The sequence below is a fragment of the Triplophysa dalaica genome, chromosome 6 (genome assembly GCF_015846415.1).
Source record: "Triplophysa dalaica isolate WHDGS20190420 chromosome 6, ASM1584641v1, whole genome shotgun sequence".
Classification (NCBI taxonomy): domain Eukaryota; kingdom Metazoa; phylum Chordata; class Actinopteri; order Cypriniformes; family Nemacheilidae; genus Triplophysa; species Triplophysa dalaica.
This window is the reverse complement of record NC_079547.1, coordinates 7126548-7150109: the sequence shown is the minus strand read 5'-3', so window position 1 is coordinate 7150109 and position 23562 is coordinate 7126548. Positions and strand designations below refer to the sequence as shown.

Below are 23562 nucleotides of genomic sequence, written 5' to 3'. Positions count from 1 at the left end.
GAGAAAAGTCATCTACAAAATCACTATGAATTGTTCTTGAATGCCATCGTAGCAAACACTCAGCTGTATTTACGGTCATTAGACATCCTCCAAGTGGTGGAAGTTAAACATACTGTCAAGAACAGGAATCTCGTCCGCACGCCATGCTGTGGCTGGCACCTTTGACACAACAACACAAATCACATCCTTACAATCTAAATCACATCAGCACTGCTGTCTGCTGTAAGTCATTCAAATCATTGTGACTGTTGTGGGCACAACCACAATGGACTCGTATTGTAGACTAATGCGACACAAAGATGGTTCTGTTGATAGGGGCCGATATGGCACCAGTCAGGAAACGTACATTCATGAGTTATCTTTGTGCCAAACAAATAAAGGGATCACATATTCTGTAGGAAGCACATTCATTGGATAATGATTGACCCTTTCTCAAGGGATTAAAAAATACTACAGCATTCTATTTACCAGGAGCTAACAGGTCCTCATAGACAAAACAACTATTTTCTCAAATCAACATATCTCGTTCCCAGTTCAAGTTGACATTTCTTAGCTCTCTAATATGAAAAACACTACACCTTCATTTTACAGCACAGACTTACTCAGCCAATGGGGCCCTGAGAAAAACTGGTGAAGTGTTCCATCTAGTGGACACTTCTAATCATACACTCTAAATTACATAAGCCATATGGTGAACCTGCATTTAACAAAATTTGTGTAACATTTGTAAGTTTTTCTTCATATATACAATTAGGAAAGTTACTAGTCAGTGCATCAGATCTTGGAATGCTGTGTATGGAACTGGTTTTGTAGAATTGCTTGTGACCAGAAAACAAGATGATGGTTGGATCCGCTCTCTGACATTAAAATCCACGCAAGACACTGCATTCCAGTAACACACTTTATGCCAAAACACACATTATTCAACAACATACATGAACATCAAACAAGCCATTTGGACGCAAACAGTCAAGTATTGCTTAATTCAGTTTTTATGATTTGTGTAACATCATTTGATATCGGTTTGCAGCTGCTTCACACACTTGTTTATATTTATATGGATAGCTTGTCACGGGGGCAGGGTTAAGAAAAGGTGAGCTGTCTGGTTGTATGAAATTTGTGAGCATAATGTTATGTGACCTTGTGATTTTTTTTTCAAAACTGAAGATAACATGTGTTTGACAAACAATAACTACATATAATAAACCACATATAATACATCTACACCACAAGACATTATCACAAGACACTATTTAGCAGAATCCTACCTGTGATGAGCACACATTGGACTGAACATGATGTTTCCGCTCACATGCGGGAAATTTCCACAACAAACATGACATACATAAACATGCTCTTCTATGTTTAACAGTGTCCAGTAGAACACATGCTATTTTAGAGCACATCACCAGGAGGGGACAATGTCACATTCACATGTTGCCTAATTTGCTGTCAATGGGAGGCAAAGTTGTTGGCGATATGACTGTTTGTTTACAAATTCACTTTGCTGAAGTTGTGACACAACCCAGTCATGAGGATGGGAGGGTACGGAGGGTTCAGTGCGGTGGAAATTCTGACACCTGTCAAACCATTCCTGTGATCTTTCTTCTAGAACCATAAACACGAATGTCGATGGCAAATGTCCACCAGGACGACTAGACAAAAAACAAGTATGTTACACAATTCAGCCCTTACGCAAAGAAGTGCATATGGTCTGTCAATATGGGATCATATTTGAAAATATATAGAATAATACAATGTTAATATATTAGAATATACTGAAAAAGGAATTGATGCTTTTCGTACTGAAAAATATAAGTACTTGGTTCCAATGTATGGAAATGCACTATACTGCATTATATTTTCCAGTATATTCCCATATATTTTGTTTTATAACTCGATCAAGTGTCAAATGTCTTAAATGCAGCAGTGGCTTATTCATAAGCAACATTTTTGATTGATGTGGCAAGGAAGGACCTGATTATGCTGTTGTTGATTCATCTGGGAAGTTCTCAATGTCTAGATGCCAACTGCCATCACATGGCTCTTGTTTGGCCTGACTGTGTTCTTCTGTGCAATACGCATTTCTCTTACAGATGGAGAGCTGGGAAAGGGAGGGGGTCGTTGTTGCTAAGTTTGGTATGTGACTTGCTTTACTGGGCTGTGTTGAGGCCTGCATGTTTCTCCGAATCGAGACGGACAAACAAGTGGTGGGAGAAATCCTGTCACAGCCACCTCGCATATCAAGTGTCACAGACAGCCTGCCAGTATATAAGCCCTGACTGCTTTCTGCTCCGGTAGATCAAAATAAACCTCAGACAAGAGCTCCTAGAAAAGCTGAAGATCAACCAAAGGACAAAGCAGTGGAAGTAGGGTTATAAAGACTCTACCTCAGACAACAGAAATGGACATCCAGACGGGTCAAAGAGTACGTGCTCCGAGCCCCATGGAGAGCCTAGAGAAGCAGCTGAGCTGCCCCATCTGCCTGGAGATGTTCACCAAGCCGGTGGTCATTCTACCATGCCAACACAACTTGTGCCGTGGCTGTGCCAATGACCTCTACGACTCCAAAAACCCTTATCACTACTCGGGAGGTATCTTCCGCTGTCCTACCTGCCGGTTTGAAGTGGTGCTGGACCGCCACGGTGTCTACGGTCTGCAGAGGAACCTTCTAGTGGAGAACATCATTGACATCTATAAGCAACAGTTGGAGAAAGGTACCACCCTCGAACCCCCTTTGAAATCCAAAGAGACAAAAGAACTCATGTGCGAAGTGCACGAAGGTGAAAAAATAAACATCTACTGCATGACCTGCCAGACACCCACTTGCTCTATGTGCAAGGTATTCGGTCAGCACAAAGACTGCGAAGTGTCCACCCTGAAAACTGTTTACGAAGCCCAGAAGTCCGAACTCAAAAATTCAATCGACCTACTGGGTGCCAGCAACAGCTGCCTGCAGGCGATGGTAACGCAGATGGAGGAAACCAGCAAAACTGTGGAAGAAAACAGCCAACTGCAGAAGCAGAGATTGGGGGAGAAGCTTGACCTACTCTACGCCATCCTAGAGGAGCGCAAGGGCCAGCTCCTAGAACAAATCACCCAAGAACAGGATGAGAAGGTGGTGGTGGTGCGATCGCTTATCCAGCAGTACAATGAACAGCTGCAGGCCAGCATCAAGCTGATGGACAAAGCCTCCCAGACCATAGCCAACAGCAGTGTGGCTGAGTTCCTCGTCACCGCAAAGAAGCTCATCACAGAAGCCAAAGACGCATCAAAGTGCTCCCATCTCCAGAGGCCTGAGCCAGGATTTGAAAGTATGGACCACTTCACACTCATCACTGATGATGTGGAGGCCATGCTAACAAAAATGGACTTTGGGGTGGGTGTCGATGATGATGATGAAGAAGAAGAAGAGGAATAAGCAGTGATATACTTGATAGAAAGACTGTTGGAAAAGAGACGAACAAGATAAAACCCTTATTAATGTTTTGATAAGGACAATAATCTGGCTGCTTTTGATAACTGTGAGACAAGGGATGTGCAATTTTAACAAATCGTTTTTTGTACAAATTTGTACAAATTGCACCATTTGTAATGACCTTTCCACTTGACTTTTATACTTTTTTGTAATACCGACATTCATATTGAATTATTTTTTATATTTGTAGTAGAAGTTTATACGTGATTAGAGTGCTATTTGTTTTGTTTGCCAATGCTAGATTTATGAGCTGTAGAATACAGCTTTGCGATTTTACCTAAGCGTGTCATGTGAGATAAAAATGTTTGAAAACTTGAAATTTGAAATAATGCACTTGATGGATTAAATGTCATGTGAAACCTTATTTTCATTGGACAATTCATTGAAAATAAAAGAATTACACAAACTCTCACCTCCTTGAAATTTCCTATTACTTTTTAAGTCCACACATAATAAAACAACCTTTAAATTCTTAACATTGGAAATGGGTGGCTAAATCTGAAATCTGTCTAATCCGTCCTTGTGAGGCATTGCTCCATGCAAAAGTGGTCGACCTTTTTAGAAGGGTGAGAATGAGAAGCCACAGGACTCCAGGAATAGACTCACAGTGTGCTGAAGTCTTCATGTTTCTAAACTTGACAATTACAGCTGCTGGCAGGAATGTCATGATTATGGGCCAAAGGCTAACAGTGACTCTGCTATCAGCTAAAGGCACTGTTGCTATGGATCCAAACAAACCCTAATGATGAACAAAACTGTTGTCGGCCCTTAGTAGGTGTCATGCTCACGTGGCCAACAAACACCACATAAATTTCATCACAATTTTATTGAATAAAAACTGTAAGATACCTCATTACAATAAAATCACTGAAACCCAGACATGAAACTGACACTGATAAAAACCTTGCATGACAGTGGGCTCATGAGGCCAAACATTGTGGAAAACTTGAAAATATTTAAAAAAATCTCTCTGTGGTTTTGTGCCCATACAATGGAAGCTTGTGTGGTCCAATTCATGGTTAAAAAAAGATATTCTTTTGTGTCCTGCAAAAGAACAAAAGACAAACAGGTTTAGATGTGGAAGAAAATGAAAAAATAATTTTCTTTTTTGGGTAAGCTTCTCTTTTTAAGTGCTTTCACTTATTAAGAATCAAGTTATTTAGTATAGTCATTAGAGTACATAAACAAGTACATTTTAACAGTTGTATTTTTATAATGTGATTCAGCGATTTCAATAAAGGCTGATCTAGCATTCTTTTACCCAGATCTGCTTATGAACCCAGTGCCCTGTTGGCAAGATCCTACAGCAACATGCTGTCAGCTCGAATGACTGAATCAACACGGACATTAGTATTGCCAATCTTTACATTTTATTTTTATAGTGATCTTTTTTTTTAAACAACCAAAAATAAAAATTGAATGTTTATTACAAACAAACACAATATAACAGCTGTTCGCTCTGACCTGTTGATTTGAAGCTCTCCAACTATGTAGGCCTTAGCTGCCGTGAATAGCAATGTGCATGTCTGTCACATATATTTAACTGATTAATTTGAGGCTCAGCTTACATGCTTCTAACAGCCTTTAACCGGCACGGGATGCAATGTGTACATGTGCACTATGCTTAAAAACTTACTTCTCATAAAGTACAGTAAACTTTTTTCTTTTTCAAGTTTTTAAACATATGTACAAATTTATTTCTGATAAATTCTTGCATTACTCATCACCATTCTTTAAACTAACACAAATAGGGCCCTATTAAAAAAGACCAGCATAGACCAGCATGAATTTCCATATTGGTCAAAGCTGGTTTATGCTGGATAGAACTCGATGCAATGTATGGTCATGTTGGTCATCATGACGTATCTGATGGAGCCAGAGGACATGCATTTTTTTTATTTACTATGTGAATACAGCTCATCTCTTACTGCACACATACTGTACATGGTTACGCACCATTTAGGTATCACTGAGTCTCACAGGAAGTTGTGACTGTCATGAAATGTAATATATTGATTTGTGTTCATAGAGGCGGCATGACGTTTTTTGTGTCACCCAAAACAACTTTGAATCTAATGTATTTTAATAAACGGTATCTTTCATATGTATAAATATATATGAACACAATCTGATGGGAATTCGTACCTATCTTACGATGTGGCTCATTCGTGTGAACTTCTATTTCCTATGATTTCATTTATATGCTTTGTTATGATTTCACTTTTTCCCTGTGATGTTAGGTTAAGGTGCGGGCTTAGGGTAGCCCTTTATCATTGCTTTGCCACCTCCGGAAACTCACAATTTTAGCAAAATTAGCCTTTGCGGATGTGATTTTAAGGTTTGGGGTGAGGTAGGGTGTTGTATAGCCACCCCTTAATATATGTAGGACCTTCTTTGACATCAGGTTATAGGCAAGGCAAGGCAAGTTTATTTATATAGCACATTTTATACACAAGGGCAATTCAAAGTGCTTTACATAAAATGATTGACAAAGAGAAATAAGACATATCTTTAAAATGAAAATGATTTAAGATCACGAATACAACTTTAGATTTCAAGAAAGAATATAACTGATTACAAATTTGAGCGTATATACATGTATATAAAAATAAAAATAAATTAGAAATAGAAGTGCAGTTGATGTAAACCAGCACAGTGCTCAGGTTGTGAATGCACAGCTAAAAAGTGTGTTTTTAATCTGGATTTAAAAGTAGCTACTGTTGGTGAACATTTGATGTCTTCTGGAAGCAAATTCCAGCTACGGGTGGCATAATGGCTAAATGCTGACTCACCTTGTTTTGAGTGAACCCTTGTTATCTCTAACTGACTGATGATCTGAGAAGTCTGTTTGGTTTATGTCCTATTGGGCAATTCAACAGTGCTGAATTGTCTGATTATAACAACTAGTCATATTAAGCGATTCTGAATGAGCATATCTGAAATGTATTTAGGTCCTGGACCATTGAGTGATTTATTGAAAATTAATAAAACTTTGATTCTAAAAGTAACTGGTAACCAGTGTAAGGACCTGAGGATTGGAGTGATATGCTCAGATTTTTTGGTTCTGGTCAGAATCCTGGCAGCAGCGTTCTGTATGAGCTGCAGCTGTCTGATGGTCTTTTTGGGAAGACCCGTAAGGAGTCCATTACAGTAATCCACCCTGCTGGTGATGAAAGCATGAACTAGTTTCTCTAAATCTTGGTTTGACACAAAACATTGGATTCTGGCTATGTTTCAAAGATGGTAGTACATTGATTTCCATATTGCTTCCGCATGACTGCTGAATCTAAGGTCAGACTCGAAAATGACACAAAGATGTATTACCTTACTTTGTGTCTTTAGACCTCTTAAGTCAAGGTATGTGTTTACCTTGTTAGTTTTATCCTTTTACCAGATACAATGACTCGTAAGAGAGTCGATAGCCCTGTAGTCATTGGGTGAGAGGGCTAGGTAGATCTGAGTGTCATCTGCATAGCTGTGGTAGGCAATTACGTACTTTTTCATTATTTGGCCAAGTGGGAGCATATACAAATTGAAGAGGAGCAGAGCAAGAATTGAGCCCTGTGGAACAACACAAGTCATGGCCGGGTGTCCAGTCAGATTTATGGTTGCTTATGTTCAAATAGTAACCTCTTCCTTTAAGGTATGACCCGACCCATTTATGTACCAACCAAGCACTAGCCAATTTTCCAGCCTATGAAGGAATATGGTGTGATCTACCATGTCAAAGGCAGCACTGAGATCTAGTACTTCAGAACGGATATTTTGAGAATATCATTTATTATCTTTATGAGCACTGTCTCTGTGCTATGATGCTGACGGGAACCTGACTTATAATTGTCCAGGTAGCCATTTGAGTTTAAGAATTTGTCAGCTGATTGAAGACAACCTTTTCAATGATCTTGCCTATAAAAGGAAGTTTTGATATTGGTCTGTAGTTAGACAGTAAGGTTTTGTCTAGATTGCTCATTTTTAGTAGAGGTTTGACAACTGCAGTCTTTAGGGACTCTGGGTAGGTTCCTGAAAGCAATGTGGTATTAACAATTTTTAGGAGATCTGCTTCCAAACAGTTAAACACTCTTTTGAAAAAGGATGTGGGAAGTGTATCAAGGCTGAAAGTTGATGCTTTAAGATGCTGTACCGTTTCCTCCAAGGTTTTGTGATCAATTGTCTGAGATTCAGACAGAGTTACTTATTTCTCATTTTGTTGTACTGGAGTCAGACTGACCTGATTGCCGGATGGAGCTTTGCTGATTTCCATTCTGATATTTTTGATCTTCTCAAGGAAAAAAGTTGCAAACTCATTGCATTTGTCATCATACAGCATTTCCTTGGGATTTGTTAGTCTCTCTACAGAGTGTTATTTATGTTGCAGTTTATTATGTTAGAGAAAAAGTTCTGTCTAGCTTTGGCTCAGTCAACATTGAAGGCGTGCAGACCGTCTTTATAGGTGTTATAGTGAACTTCATGTTTTGTTTTTCGCCATATATGCTCAGACTTTCTTCATGTTATTTTCTTGATTTGTACTCCAGGTGTGTTTATTCAGGATGCTTTACACCTGCCAGTTATTGCCTTGACCTTCACTGGAGCAATGGGATCGATAGCATTTTTACTTTTGCATTAATGCTATCAAGGAGAACATCCATAGAGTCTGCAGATATATTTGGTGACAAAAACATAACATTCATAAATAGCTCAATTTTGTTCTGATTTATGAATCTTTTTTTTACAGAGACGGGTCTGTCTTCAGTGGCAGGAATGATTGACATATCAAAGAAAATACAAAAATGATTAGACAGCGTCACATCTCTAATAAGAGTGGTTGAAATGTTTTGACCCTTCTAGAAGTTTCAATTTTTGTTTCCTGTAGAGTTCAGCTGTAAAACATTTGACCAGACCAGTGTCTGTTACAAAATTCATTTGTGTCTGGCATGTACAAAACCCATTAAAACCTCAGCAATCTTTCTGCAAATAAGTTCAGGACTTCCCCTAGCCAGCACCCAAGGCCAGGGCAGTAGCAGCTAATTTTAGATTCATGAATCAGCCTGTCCTTAATCCATACACACTAAAGGGCACCCTCTCTTTCAACCTTCAGTCCTGTATGAGGAATTAGAACAAATCTTTTGCCTGAAAACCACCCGAAGAGAGTCGCAACAGGCTTCAATTACTATAACCATTCCTGGTTAAAAAAAAACAGCAAAAATTTTACACTTACACCATTTTAAACTTACACTGCATAATACAAATGTGGGTGTCCTTTTGCACACAGCAAAATGTATGACCGTGTGAAACATTATTGACTCAAGTTATCGCGGAGTGTAAATCTAAAACTGTGAGCTGCTGTGTAAAACTATCCCCATATTCATTTTTAGCCACAGCAAACATTGACTGTAGATGGTCGTACAGTAAATAGAAACATTCGACCTGTCACCTTGCCCCTCTCATGGGCACTGCAGTTAGGTTCTCCATTATTCTTAATGTCATGGAAAAGCGAAAGCAGTATATGGCTTGTTACTAAAAAGAAAAAATGAAACAAGGTTATTTTTAAAGAAAGTTTGAACACAAGATCTGAAAATTCTTGATTTAAACAATTTACAATTATGTAAAAAACTATCAAAACAGTAAAACCATAAAAAAATGCATTATGATTTGAAACCATTGAGATGCTGTGTATTTTTTTCTTATCTGTGAATACAAAATCATTCTATTCATTCAAGCATGGAAAGGGAGTGTTTTTCTCTCTCTCTTTTCATTTGGAAAACTCAACATGTGATTTAACATAGCCATACCTCTGATTATTCTCACATTATCTGCCTCATTCTGAGGAACTTGGCAAGAGCAATTGCGTGCTTGCAAGAGAGGTAAAAAAATCTTTATTATTATTTTTGTAACAGAAATTCTGCCTTCTTGTTACATATTTTAATAATAACTAAACTGCTCAAATGTTTCAGATCATTTGACTAAAATGTTTCACGAGCTAAAAGATTGATCTGAAGTTGTATGCTTGAATGTTTGGATATTCACGCGAGCAAATGTTAAAAATGTGCCAACGAAACAATTTATTTCAATACAAACGTTTTTTACAAAATTTTGCAAATAATTACCAAATCATTCATAAAAAAGACAATAAGCCAAAACTATGTTATAGTATAGCATCTTCAAAGTTCAAAGCAGCCACTCTTCATTTCAAAAATGCAAAGTTTTTACTGATGGCATTTTACACACTTATTGCTACTACGTAACATTTTATTTTATTTATTTTTTTAAAGCACACACTACCCACATTTACACTTTTTAATCGACAGTATTGATGAGTATTCTTTTATTTAAAAAGGTTAAAAATATATGAGCATGAATTGATCCCTGATACTGTTATTGTTAGGAATGTTAAGTCCTAACCTTGCATCATCATACATATCTGTGAAAAGATAAAAATGCACTCCGGATTAGTATGAATATACATATGTCATGCTTTAAATTATATTTGAACTATTTACAGAAACTTCATGATTTTTTTAAGAGTCTGTGAACCATATATTTATGTTAATATAATATAATGGTTTTTTTTACTGCAGACTTGGATTTAGTTAGTTAACATGTACACGCCACTCAATAGATGGACTCATGATTGTGACACTTTCTATCAACATATTGCATGTCATGGAACTGTAGACTTGACTGCACATTCAATGTCCTTATGTCATTTTTTAGAGTAAGAGGTGATCATAAACTAATTTATTCTTACAGCTACGTCATGCTTAGTGTCATTGTTCTTAACAGGAATCCAAGCATGGACAAGAAATTGGATCTGTCCAGACTATCAGAAGAGGAGGCTAAACATGTGTGGGAGGTCATTCAGAGAGATTTTGTCCTCAGAAAACAGGAGGAGGAGAGGCTTGGGTGAGGACTTTAAGCTAACATTTATAATAGAGTTAAATCTGCTGAAGTTTCAAACTTGAAACCAATAACAAATGTGGCTTAAAAAGTGCATTTGCACAAAATTTGGAGACAGACAGCTCTAGTGGCTCAGGTATGTACACATATATGGACAGATTATCATGCTGTGTAAACATATCCGCAACCCCCAGTCACAGAATAAGGAAAAAATGAAACGTTACCATACATGTCTGTACGAAAATCTCTTAAAGTCTGAATTTTTTTTATTAAATTTGTAATAATACATAATCTTTATTCAATGGAAAAAAATTGAAGAAAAAGAAAATTAAATATTAAAATTTAGTCTATTAATCGAACATGCTTTGCAACAGACTTCACGAGGGCAATTAGGTGCCCAAAGGAACCGTGTTGGAGACCACTGCTGAACATAATAGATTATCTGTAGTATATAACCCAGCAATAGGGTCATGGGAAAGGCTAGTATGTGTGAAAGACCACTGTTGTGAAGATATCGCGATCATGGCATAGTCACAAGGCTAGATCACACCATTCCACTGGCTAGGAAAAAGATGCCCCAGAGCTCTATTCTGTTGGTACAAGAAGGCCTCTGTTTTGTTACTGAATTGTTATTTGCTCATGTCAGAAGATAACGTTCTGCTTTGTTTTTTATGACATGGACTGATTTAAATGGTTTGATTTCAAGTGGAAATCTTGTTCAATATGTTGTTCAATCTGAATCACTGAATATGTATTTGAATATTTATCAGATCATCTTTTTTACTTTAATGTCAAATTTGGCAAGATTTTGTAGGGGTAAGCCAAATTAGCCTGCAGTAAAAAGCAAATTATGTTCGACATGAAAACATCAAAAACTTGGTTAAGAGTTTATCTGACAAATTAAGAGTAAAATAAAGCATGTCAGGGAATATAAACAACAAATACATGGAAAATAAATTCTCACAGGAAATGATGCATATATACATTGTCTATCAGTGATTTTTATCCTCTGTGAGTTTTGTGCATGCATTGTGTGTTATATTCCAAACCTCCTTAAATATTTATCAAAGTTGAGCTTCATATTACACAATATGAAATATGCAATTTTTTATACATTTTTAATAAAATGTTTATATAAAGGGCAGAGATATCAACTTTACTACAGTTCATTGTGTTTGTATCACACCATAGGGAGCTTAAATCCAAAATCGAGAAAGAGGAAACAAAGAGGGAGCTTCTGTCATCTCAATCAAACCTGGCAGACACTCATTGCATTCACTGTCTGCAACCCTTTAAGTTCCTGGTGAACAGCAAACGCCAGTGTTTGGACTGCAAACTCTATACCTGCAAGACCTGCAGCCGCTATAACAAGAAAGAGCATGGCTGGGTGTGCGACCCCTGTCGCATGACCAGGTTTGAAAGCTCAAATGTTTAACTATGTTACATCCTATTCCCTTGGGTAAAGAACACATTTCTATGTGTAACTACTCTGATATTTTACTTGTTTGTTTACGTAGAGTCCTGAAAATGGGAACCTTGGGGTGGTTCCATGACAATGTGCACTCTCGCTTTAAGCGTTTCGGCAGTGCTAAAGTGATGAGGTCATTGTACAAGAGATTAAATGAAGAGGGTGGGTACTATTAAAAGCTTTATGATAACCTCCAATGTGTCAGAGTAAGCTGTCACATCATTATACTTGTTCAGTACATCATCAGTAATTTTAAGTGGTTATGCATGCAAATGTTCAGACTTACACCAGAGACTTTATAACATTGAAGGCAAGTGAACTTAGTGATGCACAACTACTGCAATGAATGACAAGAATACACTCAAGTCATAAATTCTGTTTTATTTGCCCTTATCCTAACAATCGAAACGGATTGCTTAGTTTAAACTGGTATCAGTATAGCACATGTTTATATACTTTAAATGTTGTCTTTCAGGTAAAGACAAGTAATAGTAAGAGCAACATATGGTTAGACATGTGGAAATGTCTGTGTATATTGAGTTACTTAAGAGGATATTTTACTGTATCTGTCTTCTACATTCAAATAACTTTGTCTAGAGGCTGTTTCCACACATGTGCTGGTCACATGCATTTGGAGCATTGTAAAGCTTGTTGATGTCGTTTATAGTCTTGCATGACGAGACATGTTTTAAAGAAAAATGAGAAACCCTGGCTGAATGCAAAGGAGAGGCTGTAAGTTATTTACCTTAGACTTAAGATGACTTAAGTGTGACATCTGCTGATGGTTTACAGAAGTACAGGGTGTTTAATATGATGTAACGTTTTCAGTTATGTAAAGAGAATGTTATTTTTCAATCATGTTTATCAAGTATAAAAACAGCAACAAACTTCTGGATTATAATTCTACTTTTCTAAACGCAGCGGCTGTGTTAAAATCTCTAAAATGTAAATCGCAGAGGTCTGGTTTGTTGCTAGTTATAGTATGTCCTCATAATGCACAGAAGCATTCACATTGTCTTTTCTTTCACAGGGCACCGTGTTGATGACACACAGAGCATGCCTGATGTCCGCCGTGAGTAAACAAACACATAACTGCTGGAAATAATAGCTGGTTTTGTCATAGAGCAAGGCTGTGGGCAGATGCACAAGCACTGTTGATATGTAGGCTACAGGTAATAAAACAACTTGTGAACCGTAATTCATTTAATTATGTAATGTATTTCATTCTTAGATGTATATAACGGTCACGATGATGAACATATAGATGCAGCTGAAGCTCAACATTATAAACAGGTAGATTTTAGTATTTCTGTATTTGTATTGCTGTATTTAATGGATTCAATACATTCTTTCTTTTTCACAACTTAACAGGTTTTTACTTGTACAGCTGCTTTCATACAATTCAAATGGTTTAAAGCGCTATAAAAATAAGCGAATTTTTATAAATTCCGGAGAATATTTTAAAATCATCTAAAAACTAAAAAATATTCCTTTAATTAATGAGACTACACAGAACATGTGTAGTTATATTATCCTGAAACAAAAATTGTTTGGCTTCTTTGCAGATCCGAAAGACCAAGCGTCTACTGTCTGTTCACCCTATGGATCTTGACATGGATGATTATGGCCCTCAATCATGCAGACAGTCTGTCCAGGTATTGAGATACTTGGCCTACCCTTATCAACATCCACATTTTAAATATGAGCTCAGGTAGGATATTATAGACACTTCATTTTATTACAGTACATCCAAGAGAGAGGTCAGCGGAATGATCTAGAACACACCACTGATATGCACCATCAACATCGCACGAACCGCAGGAAAAGTCTAGACAGGTTTTCGCGCCCAGGTGAGCATATATATTATGTTTGTAGCATTTCTGATTTATTTTGTTATTTTATTCTTATATGCACTATGTTTTCTCTTAAAGGGTTTGTTCATCCCAAAAGGAATAATTTAGGCTTTTTTCTTCACTTAGATTGTTATGAATCTGTATTTTATAAAGACAGTTACACAGCGAAACTGATTTGTGCCCTTCACCTTGCTTTAGATGATGGCCTGTACACTGAACAAAGAATTGTACGCGCTCGCTCTCTTTCTAAAATCAATTCCACCCTGGCTCCACGCCAGATCTATGTGGACACATCAGATGAGGAGGATATGTTCCGTTATCCAGTCTACCAGCTGCCACCACGACGCCGCAGCCGGGCATCATCTCAAGAAAACATTCAGCAGGGAGCTCCACCGGTATGATCACAGATAACGGCTTTTTTCACAAACATATATGTTTTTCAAATTGAATTGTTAGGACAAGGGTAGAAGAGAGCACTAAAATGGTCCATGAGATAAAATATATGTCCCAGGACTATTTTCCCATCCGAAACAGCAATGTATACAAATGTCACAAACCCCCTTTTACTAATTTCATTTTTGGGATGTAGATCAATGAACTGAGCAAAAGAATGTCTGCCATTGAGAGTCTCCTAAATCGACTGGAAGAGAAAATGACTGTGCCTGCTGAACAGGTACAAATAAAGCCACATAAACATGCTAAGTGGCTTTTTTTCTTAATTCAGGGAAAGTTATATGCAGCTTGCTTATAATTTGATTTTAATATCAACTGTGTTTTTGCATATCTGCAGCTTGTCCAGCCCTCAGCAGGGCAGCTGGAGGAGGAGAAGCTCAGGAAAAAATTAGATGAGCTGATGAGTGACAGGGCCCTTTCCTCTGATGAGGATGAGCCGAAGAAGATTCCTCAGTCCAAGGGGACCACTGTAAGTGGGAGACCACAGGGAGACCAGGCACCTATTGCCCCTCAAGAACCCTTGAGCTCCTCCAGCGATGAGATGCTCACCGAAGAACAAAAGGTGAGCAGATGTTGGTCAAAATCGATTGGAGGTGTCTTTTTCCAAGGTAAAGTCAAACTCGGGCAGAACATCTTTAACATATTTGTTATTGAAAGACATTTTGTGAAACAATACAGATTTAGACATTTTTTCACCACTGGTGAAAATATATTAGTGAAATACCAATCAGTGTGGAAAGCAACAACGTTCATAAACTTTGCCAAATTGATAGGAGTTGCAAAATATAAGAATATTGCCTGCGCAAATGCTTTATTAAACTTATTAAAATTATTTTGAGAAATTTTTAATTACACTTAGTTACATTCATTTTCTTCATTAGCTACAACATTAACTTTATTAGGGTTTAATGCTAATTAGGATTCTGTCCTCCCAGTTAATTACTGTTCCCTTTACATGGCTTTCAGAGATCCACTGCGGCAGCTCTTTGCGACATCACAACTGAGATACTAAGAACAATTAATGCCACCGAAAGTGCTATGAACGAGTTGGCCCCCTCAAACCCTAATGACAGACTTCAGTTAGAGGGCACAGATGTTAAGCAGGCTGATGATGCGTACAGAGAACTTGAGGCAAATGTAAGATTATTATATTATATTCAATTCGATTTTTTTTTATATAGCACTTTTAACAATGTGCATTGTTCCATGTCAGCTTTATAATAGTAAATAATAAAAACACAGAAAAGTTCAAACACAGCACAGTGCATGGTGTTTATACAACAAGCAAGACCATTCTAGTAAATAATATCTAATAAATGCAGTCTCCCGATGAGCATGCCAAAACTGCCCTATGGCGAGGAACCCAAACTCAAATAGTAAATAAATCGAGAAAAAAATAACTTGGGAGAAACAAGTCTCAGCCGGGAGAGCCAGGGCCCATATTTATCAAGCTTCTGAGAATTGCTTGCAAGAACACTGCTAAGAATGGACTTAAGAGTAAAATCTTTTTTTGTATCTCCTCTTTGCCCTGCCTCTTTGAAACGTGCAGATTTGTTAGGGTCGATTCACATTTCGCGTCTTAAACCTGGCTGAAAACGCGAGCTGCACTGCGTTCTGCTCCGCCCCTAAAAAACAAAATTCGGAAAAAAGTTTGCGCCGCGTCGTCCCCTAAAAACAACAAATATGCGTGCGTAAAAGACGCGAAATGTGAATCGGGCCTTGCAAGGCTCATTGCTCTGACAAGCAAGGTGTGCTATGATTGGCCAGTTAACCCATGCGTAGTAGTGATTGGTCGAATGCTGCAGGAATGTGAGGGAAATGTAACGCCTCTTACCATATTCGGAACATAAAGGCTGCGTTCAGCCCTGACAATATGCTGCAAAACGTTATTTAAATGGAAAGAGTGGTGCGGCTGAAAACCCTGTTGTGATGACGCAAGAGTTGAACTATGGCAGCGGAGATGGCCATTCTTTGTGTTCTTTTTGAAAAGAATTCGCAGCCTGATGAAATTGGTATAAATACGTGTTGAATACTGCTAAATAAATCTCTTCTAATATCTTCAATAGTTTCATATATATCAAGCTGGAGCAGACACATTTGAACGACTTTACTTGGACCAATTGTGCGAGCGGTCTCTTTAATACCGCGTGGGTTGTATAGATGTTGCAGCTGATTGGGCTGACATCCTTGAAACACCCACCAAACAAGAGAAAACGTATCTCAAACCCTGTTGAGAACCCTTTCCAGGGAAACATGTCGTTCAACCCGGAAACTTTAGCAAAACGTTGCGCACCGGTTTGAGCTTGAACATGCCACAGGTTCCAGTAGGAGTAAGAAATTGTATTGACAGGTGACAAAATGTCATCTGTACTTCCTTAAATCAATTCACGAGTTCACCTTAGCAAACAATTAAAGGGGGGGCAGCGTGGATACGCTGAGAATTTAGTATGCGTATTTGGCATGCTGTCCGGGGAGAGGGCTCCGGGGTCGGCATTCTCTCCCGACCCCGGAGCGCTCCCCCTTGTTCGGGGCGAGGGCTCTGGTCTCTGTTTGCCCGTGCTCCGAGCGCTTTCCCCCAAAAATGCGACTAATGCAGGACAGCAGCCAAAGCTGGGCGTTATTGCCCCCCAAAATATTAGCAAGGTTTACAGCTGTGAGTTGCTGGCCTTCGTTTTGAGAAGGGTCCCGGCTGGAGCCTCTGCAGAGTTTATTTCTGTGGGCTTCTGTGCGGTACGGATACTGGTGTGGTCATTGGAAATGTGGATGAGGCCCCTTTGCGGAAGGTGCTGCTGCTGCGGTTTAAACGACGTGTATGGGAACCCCTACTGGGACGGTGCTACGTCTGAGGCGGTAGAAAGATACTGCCAGGGCGGCGTTGCTGCGGCGGATTTAGATATATATAAAAGGGGGCCCCGGCTGGGGTAGCACTGCTGCGGTAGTGTAAACAACGGAAAGAGGCCCCTGCTGGGGTGGCGTTGGTGCTGCGGTGTGAAAATGTAGATGAGAGACCCCTGCTGGGGTTGCGCTGCTGCTGCAGTGTGGAATATAGGTAGAACCCCTGCTGGGGCGTCGATGCTGGTGCAGTGGGAAATACAAATGAAGGCCCCTACTGGGGAAGCACTGCTGCTGCAGTGTGAAATATAGATAGAGACCCCTGCTGGGGTGGTACTGCTGCGGCAGTGTGAGATAGAGGCCCCTGCTGGGGCGGTACTGCTGCTGCAGTGTGAAATAAAAGCCCCTGCTGGGGCGTCACTGCTGTTGCAGTGGGAAATACAGGTGAAGGCCCCTGCTGGGGAAGCACTGCTGCTGCAGTGTGAAATAGATAAAGACCCCTGCTGGGGTTGTACTGCTGCGGCAGTGTGAGATAGATAAAGACCCCTGCTGGGGTTGTACTGCTGCGGCAGTGTGAGATAGATAAAGACCCCTGCTGGGGTTGTACTGCTGCGGCAGCGTGAGATAGATAAAGACCCCTGCTGGGGTTGTACTGCTGCGGCAGTGTGAGATAGATAAAGACCCCTGCTGGGGTTGTACTGCTGCGGCAGTGTGAGATAGATAAAGACCCCTGCTGGGGTTGTACTGCTGCGGCAGTGTGAGATAGAGGCCCCTGCTGAGGCGGTACTGCTGCTGCAGTTGAAATAAAAGCCCCTGCTGGGGCGTCACTGCTGGTGCAGTGGGAAATACAGGTGAAGGCCCCTGCTGGGGAAGCACTGCTGCTGCAGTGTGAAATATAGATAAAGACCCCTGCTGGGGTTGTACTGCTGCGGCAGTGTGAGATAGAGGCCCCTGCTGAGGCGGTACTGCTGCTGCAGTTGAAATAAAAGCCCCTGCTGGGGCGTCACTGCTGGTGCAGTGGGAAATACAGGTGAAGGCCCCTGCTGGGGAAGCACTGCTGCTGCAGTGTGAAATATAGATAAAGACCCCTGCTGGGGTTGTACTGCTGCGGCAGTGTGAGATAGAGGCCCCTGCTGAGGCGGTACTGCTGCTGCAGTTGAAATAAAAGCCCCTGCTGGGGCGTCACTGCTGGTGCAGTGGGAAATACAGGTGAAGGCCCCTGCTGGGGAAGCACTGCTGCTGCAGTGTGAAATGTAGATAAAGACCCCTGCTGGGGTGGCACTGCTGCTGCAGTTGGAAATATAGATGGAAACCCCTGCTGGGGAGCACTGCTGCTGCAGTGTGAAATATAGAAAAAGACCCCTGCTGGGGTGGCGCTGCTGCTGCAGTGGGAAATACAGGTAAAGACCCCTCCTGGGGTGGCACTGCTGCTGCAGTGTGAAATATAGGTAAAAGCCCCTGCTGGGGCGTCACTGCTGCTGCAGTGGGAAATACAGGTGAAGGCCCCTGCTGGGGCAGCACTGCTGCTGCAGTGTGAAATATAGATAAAGACCCATGCTGGGGTGGCACTGCTGCTGCGGTGCGAAATACAGGTAAAGGCCCCTGCTGGGGTGGCACTGCTGCTGCAGTGTGAAATAGAGATAAAAGCCCCTGCTGGGGCGTCACTGCTGTTGCGGTGGGAAATGCAGGTGAAAGCCCCCCTGCTGGGGAAGCACTGCTGCTGCAGTGTGAAATATAGGAAAGGACCCCTGCTGGGGTAGCACTGTCTTGGATCAAGACTAGCTTGAGGTGTTTCTGGAACCAGAAACGCGTGGTGGGGCGGTTGAAATCGTCTACGAAGAGAGGGTCGGAGGGGATTAGGGTTTGTGTGCTTCTGAGCTGGAGGTAGGCTTGGAGGGTTTGGTATGGTTGGAGAGCTGATGGTAGATTAAATATGTATATTAGATGGCCTCTCTTTGTTTGGTCTGTCTTACTCTGTTTAATAAAGTAAGATATTGTGTCGTCATCCATTACGGAGAGATCTGAAATGGTGGGGTGGATGTCTGGATTGAATTTGGATGTGATAGTGAGTTCTGGACACCTGAGGAAACCGAAAAAAGCTAATATGAACATGGCATCCAGTGTGCGGGCAGTGTGCGTGGAGTGGTAGCCTTGGCAGAGAGTGTTTATGCACTTAGTTAGTATTTCTAGTGTTATGGGTTTTCTGGGGTCAGGGCGGGAGGGGTGGGCTCTTTGGATGCCTGTGATCAGCATGGAGGTCTGTGAGCTGGCTATTTGAGGTGAAGGTGATCCGAAAATGAGTTTGTGGAAAAATTGTAATCCGCTTAGGTATCCTTTAATGGAACTGGCTTGGAGGTTTTTTGAGGTGTTTAGGTGGGAGATGAATGAGGTGATGGCTAGCATTGAGAAGTCTGGGAATGTTAGGATGAATCTAGCGTGGAACGATTTGAAACATTTCCAAGCTGTGAGATAAGATTGTAGGGTCCTGGGGGAGACTGAGAGGATGATGTGGCTGAGAGAGACGTCAAGGAGGGGCTTCAGTGGGTGGCCTAGGGGAATATTGGTTACGAATAGGGAGGTACTGGGGTGGGGTGTTGGAGTGCTTCTGAAACTAGCTGCCTGAACTTCGGCTAATATCTGGTCCGTAATGTTGCTGGCTACGGGAGGAGGTTCCCAGGCTGGTGCGTTCGGGGGGATGGCTATTGGTGTTGCGGAGTGAATGGTGAAGGCGGCACGGGATGTGGTGTGTGGGAACAAAGGGGCGGCTGCTGGAGCCGCGTACGGATGCAGCATCACGCTTTGGGCGGGTCCAGAGCCTGAGGCAATAGGAAATGGAGAGGAAGCTTGAACCTGCGCCTGTGCCTGTAACGGAGGCAGCCTCGCGTTATCAATTGGCAGTGTGGCTGCAGGCCAGTGGCTAGGGTAGGATAGAGTGTTGTGGAATAAGGGGGCGGCTGCTGGAGCCGCGTACGGATGCAGCATCACGCTTTGTGCGGCTCCGGAGCCTGTGGCAATAGGAAAATTGAAAAAGGTTTGGGCCTGCGCCTGTGCCGGAGGCAACCTCGCGGTATCTGAAGGCATTGGGGCTGCAGGCCAGAGACCGGAGGGAAAGTGGGACGGAGGATAGTGGGATAGGGTAGGGAGGGTTGCCGCTGGCGGGCGCGTGCTCGCGTGGCTTAGGCTGGCCGAGTGCCGTCCTTGCTTGCTTGGTGAACGGCGCCTCTTCCTAACCGCGGTTGGAGTAGACGATTCCTGTTGTTGGAGGATTGTGGTGCTGCAGGTCTTGTCAGCGGCTTTTAGTTTTGATGTCGGAGCGGTTGTTAGAACTCCGGGCAGGCTGGAGGTGTATAGGTGGTACAACTCCGCCTTTGTTGCCTTCTTGGAGAAAGGGATGTCTGCATTTTCTAGAGCCTGTCTCAGGGTTACGACGGTCCATTTCCTCATCTCAGGAATCGAGCGTTGAGCCGAGGTGTAGGAAGAGGCGGAAGAAGCTGCTGATGCCCTGGATGGCGGAGTAGATGACGCCGTGTTGCTTCATCGTTTTGGGGTGCGACGGACGGTGCGGGAGGGCTGGCGGCCTCTTGGTGTCTCTGTCGTCTTACCCATAACAGCTTCTTGTCCTGTGCTGGTGCTTTGGTGAGCTTTGGTGAAATCTATGAATGGAGGAGGTAAGGCGGTTTCACGATTTATAGAGCTCGTTCTGGTTTGGAAGGATAAGTGATGTGATTGCTAATGCCGGGCAGCTGCGTGATTTCTGATGCCGTGCAGCTGCTTAATTATTTGCACGTGCTCCTCCCGAACTTTGTTAATAAAACATCATTTCTATCCCGAATTTGATACGGAAAATGAAGATGTTCGAGACGATACATCAACTTTGCCAGCGCGACTTGATCAGGATGTAAAGGATTGGTAAGGTGTTATTAATAATATTATGTTAAATAGTTAAAAACTATAGCTAACTGTTTTACCTTTTCTATACGACGTTATAAAGATTATAAACAAACAACCTTATACATCATACAGAGTTTGTGTGAGATAGAAACAAGCTCGCATTACAGCAGGACATTTATTTTATTTGTTTAGTCGAGTACTTTAGCTGTAAATACAATGTTATTTTCATATAAATATTTTCTTGCGTGTGAAACCACACATACCATTGAAAACAACATACAGCATTACAAGAACACGCAAAAATAATGCAAATTCATTGCAATAGAGCATAACAAGATGATCCATAGCAATACAACATAACAAGAACGCACGCAGGATTAATGACATGTAGGACTGTTTGCCTTTTATCTTGTTTGTTGAATGTATTAATTTCGATTATGAAAAATGATGTGTAGATGTTGTTTCATTAATAAATGTCTTTTGCAAATTCATACTTTAAAAAAGTGCCGCCCGCAATTACGCCTATGCAGGGGAGTACCGAATTTATAAATTTAAAATGTGGAATGATACGGTTCGATTGGTCAACCCCTCTGTCCACCACATGTCTCTGTCTCCCTCAGCGCCATCAAAAGTCCCTAGTTGCAACTCAGCACTTGAGAGACCTCTCGAGCTGTCTTAAATAATTGGGAGAGTAAGAGTGATTTTTAGCTTTAAGAAATTTGATAACTTGCTTTTATATTTAAGTTTGGAAGTATGAGTAAATTTCATTAATTCTCAGCACTTAAGACTATGGAACTTTGAAAAGCTTGATAATACGGGCCCTGGTCTCATCTGACTATCATCTGACAGCTATACACAGTGACATTTATAAGTTTACTGAGTAGATGTTTATGACAAATAGGGCAATCTCATAAATAGTAATTTAGGATTTAATTGTGTCGAAACTGTTCAGGTCTAATTTGGTCTTATTATTTTGTGATTGATATCAGACAACAGAGGCATGTTATGGAAAATAGTAATGGCATAATGTAACTGAGTGAAGCTATAACTTCAAACTGTTTGTCATGTGATGCAAGTTTAGCATTAATGTAACAAGTAGTCCGTCTCTGCTTTTGGTTGGGGATGGAATTGCCTAAGCTGGGATGGTCAGATGGTCACTTTGATCTGTGGTGGTGATGGAATTGTCTGAGATGAAGCTGGGATGGTCAGTCAGTCTTCAGGCTCTCGCAGGAGGATGGCACGGGACTTTCAGATGTAGCTGGCGTAATCTCTAGTTAGGGATGGTCATATGTCCTTCACATGGGCCTAGTGTAATCTATTTTAATAGATTAATAATTAATAATAATATCATTGTTTATGTATTTAAATTTTTAGGAAGAGAGTGCTCTGACACATGGAACCAATGACATCACATTTGTGCCTTAATTCACAAAAAATCCTAAAATATTTTGAATTGTCTTGCTTATTTTTTTTATACAGGTTTATTTGACTGCAGGGAAGTCTTTCGATATGGCAAAGAAGTTGAGAATGATTGAGCAGAATACTAAGAATCACTACTTTGGCCCGCTTACTGATTCAGAACTTTCTGAACTAGAGGACCAAGTTGCTTTGGCAGCTACCAAAGTTCAAAGCACAGAGAGTGAGGTGAGCTGCATATGACCAAATGATTTATTCATTCAGGTTTGTTAATTCATCTATTTGTTTGTTTTTTGTACATTAATCAGGTCTCGGACATTGAAAACAAGATAGCTGCTCTGAGTGCTAAAGGACAATCAATTGACAAAGCTAAGAGAAAGGTAAATAACTGAATACTAAGAAAATTGCATTATTAACATGGCCAAATAATTCATATTTAGAATTATTTTTATCTTTCAGACACTGAGTCAACAACATAAAAGGAAGTTTTCCCAAGACATTCCTTCAAACAGAGTGCATTTTTAATCCGAAACAAGACATCACTTGTCTTTAACTATATGTTGATCTTCATGAACTGCTTTTTATCCATCTTTATCCATTTGCTTTATATTCATCCATGTACCCAGTTTTTAATATAGACTCTCCGGTCAATATTTAAAAGTTCTTAATGGGTGTATTTTTAAAAACAAAAACACTCATACTGACCCTGGCACAGTGGTTCATAAACACGTCACTTTATATTTCTCCCTTATCTGACATGTTCTGTCCTGACAATCTGATTAACAGCTGATGATCATGTTTGTTAACCAAGTGCACTTACCCTGGTCAAAAAAATCATTTTACAGTTGTAGTTTATCCTATTGGATCCCATTGGACTTGTAGAACCCAATATTGGACATTATTATAAAATATAAATTATTATAAAATATAAATTGAATTTCTATTTGTCATTTAGGATCCTATTTGGATTTTTAGAATCCAGTTTGACCCTTTCAGACTTTGTGATTTATTTTATGTCTGAAATCCACTGGTATTTGAGAGCGAGAGAGAGATCCTGCTTTAAGCATAATAGGTTTTAAATAACATCACTTGGAAAATTATGTACAGTATATTATTCAATTTTTATTGTATGTACAAGAAATCTATCTATCAATAAAGCTCTGCTAGGCATACAAATTAGTCAAGCTCAATGCTGTTTGGTTGTAATGCAATATAACATGTTTTTTAAAGTTCATATACAATGTTGGGTAGGTAACTCTGAATAATTAATTAATTAC

At 40.4% G+C, this 23562-nt stretch overlaps 2 protein-coding genes across 2 annotated transcripts; both read left to right on the top strand.

Moving 5' to 3' along the window:
- The first annotated feature begins 2293 nt into the window (after positions 1–2293).
- Positions 2294–3890, top strand: trim63a (tripartite motif containing 63a). The gene has a single exon (XM_056750657.1). It carries the CDS (start codon positions 2405–2407, stop codon positions 3419–3421), a length of 1017 nt encoding a protein of 338 aa, XP_056606635.1. The 5' UTR covers positions 2294–2404; the 3' UTR covers positions 3422–3890.
- A 5417-nt stretch (positions 3891–9307) lies between these two features.
- mlpha (melanophilin a) lies at positions 9308–23174 on the top strand. The gene is made up of 14 exons (XM_056750956.1): positions 9308–9339; positions 10259–10378; positions 11564–11785; positions 11890–12002; positions 12871–12912; positions 13072–13133; positions 13406–13495; positions 13585–13690; positions 13892–14088; positions 14283–14366; positions 14484–14708; positions 22349–22513; positions 22594–22665; positions 22745–23174. The coding sequence occupies exons 2-14, from the start codon at positions 10269–10271 to the stop codon at positions 22808–22810; spliced, it is 1554 nt and encodes a 517-aa protein (XP_056606934.1). The 5' UTR covers positions 9308–9339; positions 10259–10268; the 3' UTR covers positions 22811–23174.
- The last annotated feature ends 388 nt before the right edge of the window (positions 23175–23562 follow it).